The sequence below is a fragment of the Protopterus annectens genome, chromosome 2.part2 (assembly GCF_019279795.1).
Source record: "Protopterus annectens isolate FY-2018-M chromosome 2.part2, PAN1.0, whole genome shotgun sequence".
Lineage (NCBI taxonomy): Eukaryota > Metazoa > Chordata > Ceratodontiformes > Protopteridae > Protopterus > Protopterus annectens.
In genome coordinates, this window is record NC_056730.1 from 333721413 (window position 1) to 333734507 (window position 13095).

The 13095-nt window shown below is 33.8% G+C and overlaps 1 protein-coding gene across 2 annotated transcripts in view; it reads left to right on the forward strand.

Moving 5' to 3' along the window:
- Positions 1-13095, forward strand: part of GTF2H2C (GTF2H2 family member C) — a 736228-nt gene that overhangs the window by 631435 nt on the left and 91698 nt on the right. For both annotated transcript variants that reach the window (XM_044063887.1, XM_044063889.1), the window contains one exon: positions 9926-10028. In XM_044063887.1, the coding sequence (XP_043919822.1) occupies positions 9926-10028 (103 nt within the window). The remainder of the gene's footprint in view (positions 1-9925; positions 10029-13095) is intronic.

Sequence of the window (13095 nt, forward strand, 5' to 3'; positions counted from 1 at the left end):
GCAGGGATCTCTGTATTCAAGCTTGTACAGTTACGTTGAGTATGCTATCACAGCTGTTCTTTCTGGCTGCATCATGTATGGATGATCCAAATATCAGTGGGATGTTAAGCAAAAATAGGCAATCCCCTGACTTAGTTTGACTTCTCATTGTGATCCCTTGCCATCATCCACCCATTTTGATTTCTAATAATATATCTTTTGGCTCTGATAGCAAAAAGCATCAATATTCTATACCCTTGAGTCCTGCTGACAGAGAGTTAAGCAAACATCAGCATTTAAAACCACGTAGAGTGAACTCTGTTTGAATGAATGAGTGTTTAGGAACTCAACTGAATCATAACATAACATTAGGAGAAAGGAGACTGCTTGAAAGTGTCTACGGACTGAGAAGACAAAACTACTGTAGCAGAAGAGTACCAGGCAGTAGGATCTACTAACCAAATACATAACAATCAAAAGCAGTTTGAGGGGGCGGAGCCTAAATGGCCAACTGGTAACCACTTTTTTCTTGAGCTCCACATCAGCTACCAAGAACAGGAAAATGATTATTTAAAATTCTGTTATCAGCTCCTTAAAAGTTATACAATCTGTTTGAGAACCTATAATCTACTAGATTTTCAACTTTGGAGGTTTTTCTTAAAAAAATTCCTGTCAAAATTAATGATTATACAACTGGGCAGAGATGAGCAACTCAAAATCTTCACACGCTGATTCCACACTAAGGAAAGAAATCCAGTCTATATCTACTGCTCTCCAGGAATTATCTTTAAAAATGGACAGATTTACTGACAACCTTGAAACTTTAAAGATGAACTGTCAACAACAAACTTATGTTCTAAAGGAAATCCTCCAGCAGCAACAATCCAAAATTCTGAACATTGAGACTTCACTGAATGATATAGATAAAAGACTTAAGGAAGATGAATTCCACTGAGAGACCATTCTGCAACAAAACACTTGGCTGATAAATAAAGTAGACGATGTCGAAAACAGAGAGAGGAGAACAAATATTAGAATCTTTGGTCTCCCTGAAAAAACAGAAGGAGAAGATACTATTTCCTTCCTAAATTCCTGGCTGTCTGAATTTTTGGATTTAAAAGAAGGTTTGTCATATGGTATCGAGAGAGCACATAGAGCCATAGGGAAACCTATCCCGCCTTCCCTAATGCTTCTCCAAGATCCATAGTTGTGAAGTTCCTATCTGTCTTAGATAAAGAGCTAATACTGAAAACAGCTTGGAAGAAAAGTCCCTTTCTTTCAAAGGAAACCAAATAAGGTTAGATAATGATTACTCCACAAAAGTCCTGGAAATGAGGAAAAGCTGTTGGCCATTGGTAAGACTATTAAAGCAAAATAAAATTAAGACATCGAAACAAGATGAGATCTTTCAACAGTGTCGAAGAACCTGTTTCCTTTATCCAAAACAACATCATTACAATCACAGAAGGCATGGACTGGTCAGCATCTACAACCCTTAAAAGATCACCCAAGAAAGATAACTGGATGGATGTAAGAAAGAAGAAAATGAAAACTGGAGTTAAAAATACTGGAATTCCTAATTCTCTCAAAGATCAAGCTAAATCATAAAATGTTTATCAAAACCTAATGAAGTATGTATCATTACTTTACTTGTCTTGTATAACTCTTCATTTATTTAGCCAGTGAAACTTGCAATCTAAAATTATTATTACTATATTCTTATTAGATACAACTGCTAGTGTTACCTAGGATGTATAGTTAGTTGGATCCTGCACACATATGTTTATTTCTTTCTTGAATTGTCTCTTCCTTTTCTCCTTTTCCTTTTTTTTTTAATTAGGGGAGGGAGAGGGGAAAGAGGGAGGGAAATGAGAAAACAAAGGAGAAGGATTCATTTACTGTCTGTTTAGTCAGAAACCTCAAATAGATAATAGAAGTTGATTTTATGTATATATTGTAAAGAACACTTATTTTTTCAAGCATTCTGTCAGTATATGATTTATACATGACATAATTTATTTTCCCTGATCTTGTTTCTAACTTAGCGTTTTAACATTCTAAATTGTCATTTGTTTCTTTTGTGAAACAGTAACCTCGAGCGCTACTTTGAATTGAAGAGTAGTTTTTTTCTCTACATCCAAGTGCTCTCGTGGTTGTCTGTAAACTGAACTTCATATAGCATTAAGAAATTTGTTTGGGCACTGTATTAGAACTCCATGGTCAGCTATGTGAGTGAAGCTGACGTGTAACGGAGATCGCCTCTGCCTGTGTTGTTGCTTCAGCAGCTTGAAAGTTGTCTGGAATATAAAGTACACAAGACATTTGATTAAATATTAATAATTAGTAGAAGTACCAGTTTGTCTAAATAAAAATAAAATCCACTAGTAGCTGATCTCTATAGCAAACAAGGTGGGATTATGTAAATTACCATGACATCATCATTGCATTTCGAATCCCATCGAGTGTTTTGGCAAGTTAACAGGTCAAAAAATAAATAATTGACTTTCCATAACATGATCCTAATAGTTAAACACATCACTATGCTGTTTTATACACAAGTATCTGCATACAATTAAACAAAAGTATTCTATAAATAGGAAGGAAAGAGAAAAAGAACTTTCTTTTGATTACAATTGTCACAGCTTATAAACACTGATCACTAATGGCAAATATAGCTTAGAAATAAGCAAATACTTCGTAATTACCTTTATGAATTTTCTAGAAAGGTTTCATCCACTCAAGTAGATTTCTAGTAAAGTGATATTCTTTTTGAGTAGCATGACATCTGTAAGGAAATACTATAGCACACTGTATTGCTAGCTTTTACATGTTTCCTAATTGAAGAAATTAACTGGTGGCAAATTATTAGAATATAACATAAATACCCAGTTACAGTTGGCTCTTAATACATCTAAACTGTTCCTGTTAAAGTTTACCCAGTGAGTTAAATAGTAAGTACCGCCATAGGGAGTGTATAAAACCACTTCCTAGTACCATCATTTCATATTTGGGCTCAGGTTCTTTCAGATTTGATTTGGGATGTCTGCTCCATCTGGTGCGGCTTTGCTGTATCTTATAGTGTTGTTATTGGGGAGATGTACAATATAGCTGTTATAAAGACTGGCTCAAGTGGCACACATACCTAAGTTAATAGTTTTTCTATTTTACTATCCTTAGTGCTGTTACAAATAATTGCCACCCTGCAGTTTGGAATATAAATTAGTTAAGCTAATTTCAAAATATTAGAGTTATAGAAGATTACCAGTGTCGGAATGACACCTTGTTCTCATACACAATAGTGGTGAAAAAGACTGGTGGATAGATATTTAGCTAGATGAGTGGTTTCTAGAACTCTTTGAACATTTATTGAAGCTGGAGTTAAATGAAAATAAGTCTGACTTATTATTTACACACAACAAAGTTCGTAATAATAGACTCTAATATACTCAGCAGTACCTGAGACATGTTATAAGAGCTTGACTGTTAATACAGCAATAAATAATTGAACAACACATTAATATGGCGAGTTTTACTTTAATACCATTCCAAAACTTTTTTCAAATACACTGCCTGTCTTTGTTATTGACAAAAAAAAAATTACATTGAATGCAAAATCAATATATAAGTGTGTGATGATATGTAGACGTGTGTGTTTGTGTGTGTAGGGGTACATATGAATGAATATATATATATATATATATATATATATATATATATATATATATATATATATATATATGCGTCCATATAAAAGACAGTAACTACGATGTTAAGAATAAAAGTTTATACATAGACACAGTAATATTGTAACCAATTAGATCACTCGGTCTGACTTGGGTAAAAGACTGAAGATCAAATATGTAGTAATGGAGATTCATTGTGCAGGGCTCAAATGTTCAACTTAATACTTTAGAAATATATAACAAATGCTAAAAAGGAAGTTGAAGGGAAATAGGAGGGAATAAATAAAGGGGAAAGGTGTATATATATATATATATATATATATATATATATATATATATATATATATATATATATATATATATATACATATATATATATATGTATATATATATATATATATATATATATATATATATATATATATATATATATATATATATATATATATATATATATATATATATATATATGTATGTGTATATGTATGTGTATATATATATATATATATATATATATATATATATATATATATATAATATATATATATAAATTCTAGACCATAGTGAAACTTGCTGCAATAGAAGATGTGATATTTAAACTTTATGGAAGTACAGATTTCTCTGTGCATAACCGTATATATACCTATACATAATTTGTTAGAAAGCAAATTGATGTTTATTAATGTTGGAGTCTTTCCATGGTTATATAAACTTATTGAGTTTGAGATAGATAGGAATTGCTTGAGCAGTATCTCCTCCTATAACCATCACCATTTGTAAATGTACAATTTAATTCCATATGTCCTTGCTCATGATTATGCTATTGTAATACTGTTACTAGCTGGTAGCAGCAGGGAAATATGGGAAATTACTATATAGGGGGGTATCAATCATCTAATACCTCATAGTAGGGGAAATGCTTTAGTAATTAATTACGTATAATATCTTCTACTATAAATACTTAAGTGCTGATCTACTAATTTAATGATTCATTCTGGTTAACACTGTTATTGTTTATCCATCTTTAAATTACTGGAATTATTTACATAATCAGATGCTCTTTGAGCCCTTTAATAAATAATTCTACTTATACATGATCATTATCAAAATATTATTTCTCTGATTCTATAATTATTCATATAGAAGTGAAGATATATATATATATATATATATATATATATATATACATATATATATACTTCAACTGAACAAATATTTATTAGTGAAATTTAGTTGCACTGTTTATAATCAAATTGTATATTATAGTAATGTACTGTTCTCTCATACCAATTAATATATAGACTTTCATATAACACATGCTCTGGAGCCTCACGTTAGGCAAACTTGTTTCAAGATTTTGGAAGTGATGGTTAATCTGACTGGATATTTTTATTCTGTCAGATTAGGAATGTTCTACATTCCATGTCAGTTAATGGATTTACTGTTTATCAAAAGTTTAGTTTTAAATGTTTTTTTCTTTTTTAGGCCTTAGACAATTATTAAATTATATTTTATATTGGGAATCAACACCTTGTCATCAAAATATCATCTTTCCAAAAAGGGTACGCAAGTTTTAAATATCATGATTGTTTGCTATCACATTTTACTAACACTCTAAACCTTTAAACAAAAAAGATGACCTTGACTTTTCTTTCCTTAAACATTAATGGTTTAGTCCAGGGAAAAGAATCAGTCTATTAAAATACTTGAAATTAAATAAAGCACAAGTAATATTTTTACAAGAAACCCATTTCAGAATAAATGATAGCTTTAGCTGGAACCCAAAAGGATACCTAAATTATCCAACTCCTCATACACTAAAAAAAACAGAGGTGTTCTAACATTATGGAAGAAAAGCGATATCTCCCCTCAAATCTTATATAATTATGAAGATAAAGAAGGACTTCTGACAATAACAGTAATAAAATTTAGAAACAGAATTTGGACACTGGTCAATGCCCATTGGTTCCCGGGAATTGGGGTAACAACAATAAAAAGAACACTTAGAACTCATCACTAACAATTCTAAGGGTAGCCTGATTTTAGGGGGTGATTTCAACTGTTTACTAAATGACTCAGAAACTACTAACAAGAGACCTTTTCATATTACTCCTATAGGGAAAACTCTCAAAAAATGGGCAGATAACTTACAGCTATATGATTTATTTTATCTCAGAAATGATAATTCATTAGAATTTTCCCACTGTGATTTTAGATACAGGACTCAAACCAGAACTGATAAAATATTTATATCCCAAGACCTAAAAACAAAAATATCACACTTTACAATAGTCCCGTGCCCTATGTCTGATCACAATGCACTTATTTTTAATCTTCAGACAGATTTAAAAAAACTGGCTCTCACTAAAAGAATACCAGCTTATATTACTAAATTGAAACAGTTCAAACCTTGGCTTGATACAGAGATAGAATTTTTCTTAGATACAAATCTAACCAGTGAAAGGAATGGGAGTCTGAGCTATCTAATATACAAAAACAAATTGTATTAATTAATAAAGATAATACTAAAATCACTTCACACAAGAAAAAGGAACTTGAATCATTAAACAAGAAATATAATGACATTTTAACTCATAAAACCAACTTGGCCCTAGAAAAATGAAAACTAAATTCTTTCTCTGTATCTCCAAAATATATGCGTAGTCTAACGCAGAGAGTGAAAAGAAACTCCATTGAAAACAATACTGTAAATGTGCTGCATGGAGGGAGAAATAATAAAAAAAGTTTCTGATATTAGTGAAATCTTAGATGCCTTTAAGTATCACTTTTTGAAACAATACAAAAACAATGACTCTCAACATGAATTCACAGACCACAGTCTAGACTTCCCAGAATTTAAAAGTCTACCAGAGAGTTTGATTAATGAGATTCAGAAACAAATCTCTCTAATTAATGAAAAAATTAAAGAAAGCAAAAACAATAAATCACCGGGCATAGATGGTATTATTAATGAAATATATAAGCTTTTACCATACTCCGCTATATCACTTTTATACAAAGCCCTGAATGAATCTTATTTACAAGGTATAATTCCACCCTAGTGGAAATACTCATTAATTACTCCCATACTAAAAGAAAATAAAGATTCTCATATGTGTAAATCATATAGGCCAATTTCTCTTATTAATAATGACTATAAATTATTAATGTCTATTCTAGTTAACAGATTTATGAAATTATTAACCCATCTCATCTCAGAAGATCAAACAGGATTTATTTATAATAGACATACTGAAGATAATATTCAAAGAATTATAACTACCATAGATATCTTAAATATGGATAATCAAGAGGCTCCTATAATCACTCTTGATATTGAGAAGGCCTTTGATTCATTAAACTGGAAATATCTTTTTAAAATTCTTGAATCATGCAAATTTCCTACTCAGTTTATTACTTTTATAAAAAATGTTTATTATAACAATTTAGCATATGTAAAATTAGGTCCATTTATGTCAGTACCTATCAAAATTACTAAAGGTACCAAACAGGGATGCCCAATGTCTCCGATTTTATTCGCTTTAGCAATAGAACCCAATTCTTTGTCAATTCAATCTGATCCTAAAATTATAGGACTAAATATAAATAATAATTTTAATTCCAAAATAATGTTATTTGCAGACAATATCTTACTTACTTTAATAAACTCTGAAGAATCCTTACAGGAATTAGATTTACTAGTCAAAACATTTACTATATTTCTGGCCTAAAAATCAGTAGTTCTAAATCTAACCATATGCTTCTAAATAAAAAAAATCTTATTGATAATACTAATTTGACTACTAATGAAATAATTGGGAAGCAGGTTTCCTCATTGAAGTACCTACGGATTGACCTATGTGAAAATATTGACCTAACTTTAAACACAAACTATAAAAACATTATAAACACATTAAACAGTTTCACAGAGAAATGGAACAAATTACATCTAAAATGTGAAGATAAATTACAATTAATTAAAATGATCTTATTGCCAAAAAAATACATAGCTCTTTCTATCTCTATATTACCCAGTAAAAATATTTTAAAAGAAATTAACAAAACTCTATTAAAATTTTTGTGGTACCCTAAAAAGCATAGGATAGCTCTAACTAATCATATTAGACCATGGGAACTTGCAGGAATAAATTTCCCAGATTTAGAATCCTACACTAAAGCCTCTAACCTCAAAACAATATTAAATTGGATAGACCTCAAATATTCTTCAGCTTGGAAATCGTTACATACAAGTATTATCTTGAATGAAAATAAACTAATAAAAAAATTACAATTAACCAAATTAATTAACAAACTTTGGTATGTATTCTGTATCAATATGCAGTATAGTACTATTAAATTTACTTGTTGCGTCTTTCAGCTTTTCGCGGTTAGGAGTCGCCACAGCGGAACTCCGGTCCGCTAATGATTGGCAGTAGATTTTTACGTGCCGAGTTGCAAGCCCTGACACACAACCTTCAACGAAGGTGCACCCATTCACACATGTCTGCAGACAGAAGACGCTCTAGCTGAGAATCGAACGGGACAACGTCTTACTGTGAGGCGACAGCGCTACCGCAGCACCACCACCGCAGTTATAATACTATTAAAATCTCGATTATTTAAATCATATCTATAAGACCTTTAGAAGTTTTGTAAATAACAGTATTGACATTAAACTATGGATCCAGCTTCTATTCCTCTTTAAAACTACAAAAAACATTTTCGATAATATTAGCTTGGATACACTCAGCTGCTGGGGAAAAATGTACATGCTGATACCATTGCACAAAGAACCTAGTTGCACTAGATGCACAAAATTTGATCAAAGAGTATGATCTACCATCATCAGACTGGCTAGTTTTCAATGGTCTACTTCCATTCACTCAAGATTTGTGCAGAACAGTACAGAGTTTGCCCTATAGCTCATCACCCAAATTTATAATTCTTATGCATGAAACACTGCATGGTGAATTTAATTGGAAAAACTTAATCTCAAAAATTTATAAAATTGTTATTACTTATAAAGCTACTCCTAATCAGAAATTTTGGGATTTTGATACTAGAGATTGTACATTGTCCTTATCTCCTATTAATAAATCAAAATTTTTACACTCTCTTAAATTAACCTCTAATTTACAAATATGGAAGATTTTTTCCTGGAAATTTTTACATAGAGGTTTTTGCACTCCTAATAAAATTGGTAAATTTAACTCCTCTGAACAGGTGATATGTTGGAGATGCTCTCTAGAATGTAAGGTAGATTGGTCTCACATCTTTTATGATTGTTCTCGCATTAAGACCTTTTGGAATGATATTGAAAATTTTCTCCAAGCCATCTTTAATTCTTCTGAATGTAAATTAATCTATTGTATTGAATAACAAAAATAAATATCTCCTTTGGACAATTCTAGCAGTCGCCAAAAAGTGTATTACAAGAAGATGGAAGTCATCATTCATTCCAACCTTACAAGACTTCATGACTCTTTTGGTTGAAGTAGCGTCAATGGAAATAAAAATTAAAGAATCAAGAATATACCAAGAAAATGGACTAACAACCCTTGGACAAAAGTTCTGTCTCTTACTCAGTCATTGAATTCAGATATGTCTTCATCTAATTAGTCATATTGAAAGTATGAATGAATATTGTACCCTACTTTACAGTTTATATAACTTGTTGTTCCCTTTATTTTCCTTCTTTTTTTTTTCCTTATGCACTGCTTGAGGCTTTTGTAAAATTTGTACATAGTTTTATCATAATTTGTTGTTAAAATGATTGTTATTAAAAAATCAATAAAAAATAAAACAAAAAAAAGCAGTTTGAGGAATAAAGTTCTAGAATTTGCTGAACAGTTATGTGAGCAGCAAGGATCTCAGTTAAAGTAAATCAGACAGGATAAATTTAGTGTTAACAGCAGAGGAAAAATTAATGTACATGTCAGTTTATGCCAAAGTATTAATCCCAGAAGCATCATTGCAAAGTGATGTCTGCCTACAGACCTGAAAAGCCAGTGCTTTGCTACTGATACTACAGAGAAAATAGTGTTTTAGTGTTAAACAGGTTCTTTACTTGGAAATGCATGTAGAGCATGGTGCTGGATATTGGTTTGTACTGCTTGTTGCATACAACACTTAATAACATGAAATGTGTATGCTTAAGCTTACATACTTACTACATCTTTATAAATGTGTAGAGCATAATCTGATTTTTTTCAGATGATTTAGGCTATGTATGGAGTGTTAATTATTTATTGTGCTCATTTTAGGCCTCACTTTGGTGTCAGCCCCACACCTTGCAAGGTCGTACCATCATTTGTTCCCTTTGGATCCATTTACAGAGCAATCTCTTGAAGAATATCAAGGAGAAAGGTATAAATTAAAAATCAAAGGTTTATATTTACAGAGCTGATGGTACAGTAAAAGGTGTCCATCATATCATCTCCATTTATTTTGTTACATCTGCAGTGTTGTTTGATATTGCTGCTTCCACTAGGTGTCACTTTATTGGAAGTACTGTCTTTTACCAAAAAATTCTTAAGGTGATACTCATAGAAGTAAATGTAGGTCCCAAATAGAGCTAGTACTTAAGAAAGTACCCAGAAATAGTCCATTCACATCTGTTAGAAAGAGTGCACTAGGCCTGGACCTGGCCTGTGTTACCACTTACAGGGTCTGTCTGTGGAGAATGGAATGTGTGCAGATGAGTAGTAGTGCACAAAAAGCATTGCTAAGGCATTTCAGAAGCAGCTGTATAGAATATCAAGACAATCCCATTACACTTTGGTGCAAGTAGTTGCAGACATCTACAGGAAAACACCACAAAGTACAACACTGCTTCCATTTTCATTGTACAGCTACTCGGAGCACAAGGTAGTCCCCTAAAAACAGCACAGAAACTCAATGACTTACAGAGGTGGATGCAAATAGCTTCATACAGTGTGTTGCTAGAGATGTGCATGCATCATCATCAACCCCTTTTTCCCATTTTCTGTATTGTGTTGGGGTGTCATGTCACTGTCTCCCTATTTAGTGCCAGTCTCCTACCTTCTTCAACACTCATGCTTGATTGTTTCAGGTTTTTTCTCACCCAGTCCATCCACCACTTTGCTGGATGCCATTGTTCCCTCTTGCCTTCTTCCTGCCTGTCCTAAATCTTCTTCACCAGATTGTGTTCTGCTTTCCTGCACATGTGCATGAACCACTGTAATCTGTTCTCTTTGACGTTTTCTGCAATTGGAGTTACTTTGGCTTCCACTGTTATGTCCTCATTTCTTCATCTGTCCCCACAGTGTCAATCTTACCACTCACCCCAGACACTTTATCTCCATCACCTGTAGCTTCCTCATCTGCTTTGCCTTTACTGTCCATGTTTCTGTACTATACAGTAGAACTGGTCGCACCACTGTTTTGTACACCTTACTTTTCAAATTCTTTGGCATTCTTCTGTCATACACTTCCCCTGATACTCTGTACTAGTTGACTGCAGCCCCTCCGATTCTAGCCTTGATCTCCCCATTCATACTTCCTCTTCTCCTCGATCACCTCTCCCAGATACTTGAAGCTGTTTAACTGTTTCACTATTTTCCCTTCTGTCTCAGATTTTCATCTTCTGATTTCCCCCATTTGCTGCCATTACAACTGTCTTATCTGTACTGATTTTCATCCCATGTGCCTTTAGTTTTGCATTCATTCCCTGCTTTTTGCAGAAGTTCCTGCTCAGTCTGCCTGCAAGGCCACATTGTCTGCATATAACAGCTTTCTTGATCTGAACTCTTCGACCTGTTTGCTAATGTAGTTCATCACCAGTATGAACAGCAGTGGGCTCAGAGTTGAACCCTGATGTACACCCACTCCACTGGGAACCTGTCTGTGAGACGGAAAGCTGTTTGTACTTGAGTCATTGAGTCCTTGTACATAGCTTGCACTAACTCTACCAGTGTTTCTGTGACTTTGAATCACCGCAGGACTGCCCAAGTCAGCTTTTCTTGGGCCCTTGTCATATGCTTTCTGCAAGTTTAGGAATACCCAGTTGGACTCTTTCCTCTTTTCTAGCTTCTTCTCAAGTATCTGGCTTACTGCAAACATTGGGTCAGTTGTGCTGCATCCTTATCTGAATCCAAACTGCTAATTTCCCATCTTACTTTCTACTACTCTTTGTATTCATTTGAGTCACCCCAATAGGAGTTCAATACCATACAGCTGTGAATGTCTCCTTTGATCTTGAACACCAGCACTAATATGCTTATTCTGCAGTCATCTGGGATATGTCTTTCTGTCCATACTGCTATGAGTACCCTCGAGCCATTTCTCCCATATCTCACCAATCACTTTGATCATATCTACTGTGACCTTATGTGACCCTGTTGCTTTCCATGACTTAATTTTCTTTATTGCTGTTCGTATTCTTTTGGGGTGGTCCCCACTTCTTCTTTCATTGCAGGCTGTTTCGTAGACAGTACAGCATCTGTAGGGTTTACTTCATTCAGAAACTGCTGAAATTGCTCCTGCTATCTGCCTTTGATGTCCTGTGGACTGATGAGCAGGTTGTTGCTGGCATCCCTTATGAAGGGTGTTTAATAACCATCATCTTTATCTCTCTGGCTTTGCCTTGCAAACCTGATAGAGCGTATTTATGCCCACTGCTGAGTGGCTTTCCAGAAGCTGGAAAAGTGCTTCTGATGCCTTGTTGTTTGATATTGCAACTGCTCTCTTAGCCTCTTTTTTAGCCAACCATCATTCCTTCTTAGCTTGGTCCAACCTCTCTGTCTGCCGCGATTCATGCACTCCTTCCTTCTTTTTATGATTTCCTGGACTTCTGCATTCCACCACCAGCTTTCCTTGTGTACCTTATTTTCATACCTGGCTCAGCCACATATCTGTTCTGTAGCCCTCACACTTTGTTTTGGGGCACTGCTATTCTTCTTCAGCCTCGCTATTTCCTCTTCTTCCTGAGGTGCTAGAGTCCTGTATAATTCCTCAAACTCCTGTGCTTACTCTCCAGTCAGCTTCCAGATCTTCAGCCTGATGTGAGAGTGTTCAATCTCGCCTTTGTTCTTACACATGGGTTCGGAGCCGATCCTCGGCTCCGTGCCGGCCGACTGCAAGCTCTGCATCGAGAAGAAGCTCGAGGACATCTAATACCCACAATCCCCCTCTGCCTTTACCTCAGATCTAGTTTGCCGCTGCTGCAGTACGCATCGCTGGAGACTAGCTCGGGGCTGTTCAGATAAGATATTTTATCTATTCTGTACTGTTTTCAGAAAAGTTCTTTAAAATTAGTTACTTAGTTAAAGAGTAGGTGTGTGAGTGCAGGAATTCTCTATACTTTGAACAAGTTAACTTGTTAACTTTCGAGTAGAGTTTTTCGGGCCTACCCCTTCTTGACTTGTGACTAAAATTTTTGTAATCTTGCCTTTTGGCACTTTATTACTGGATT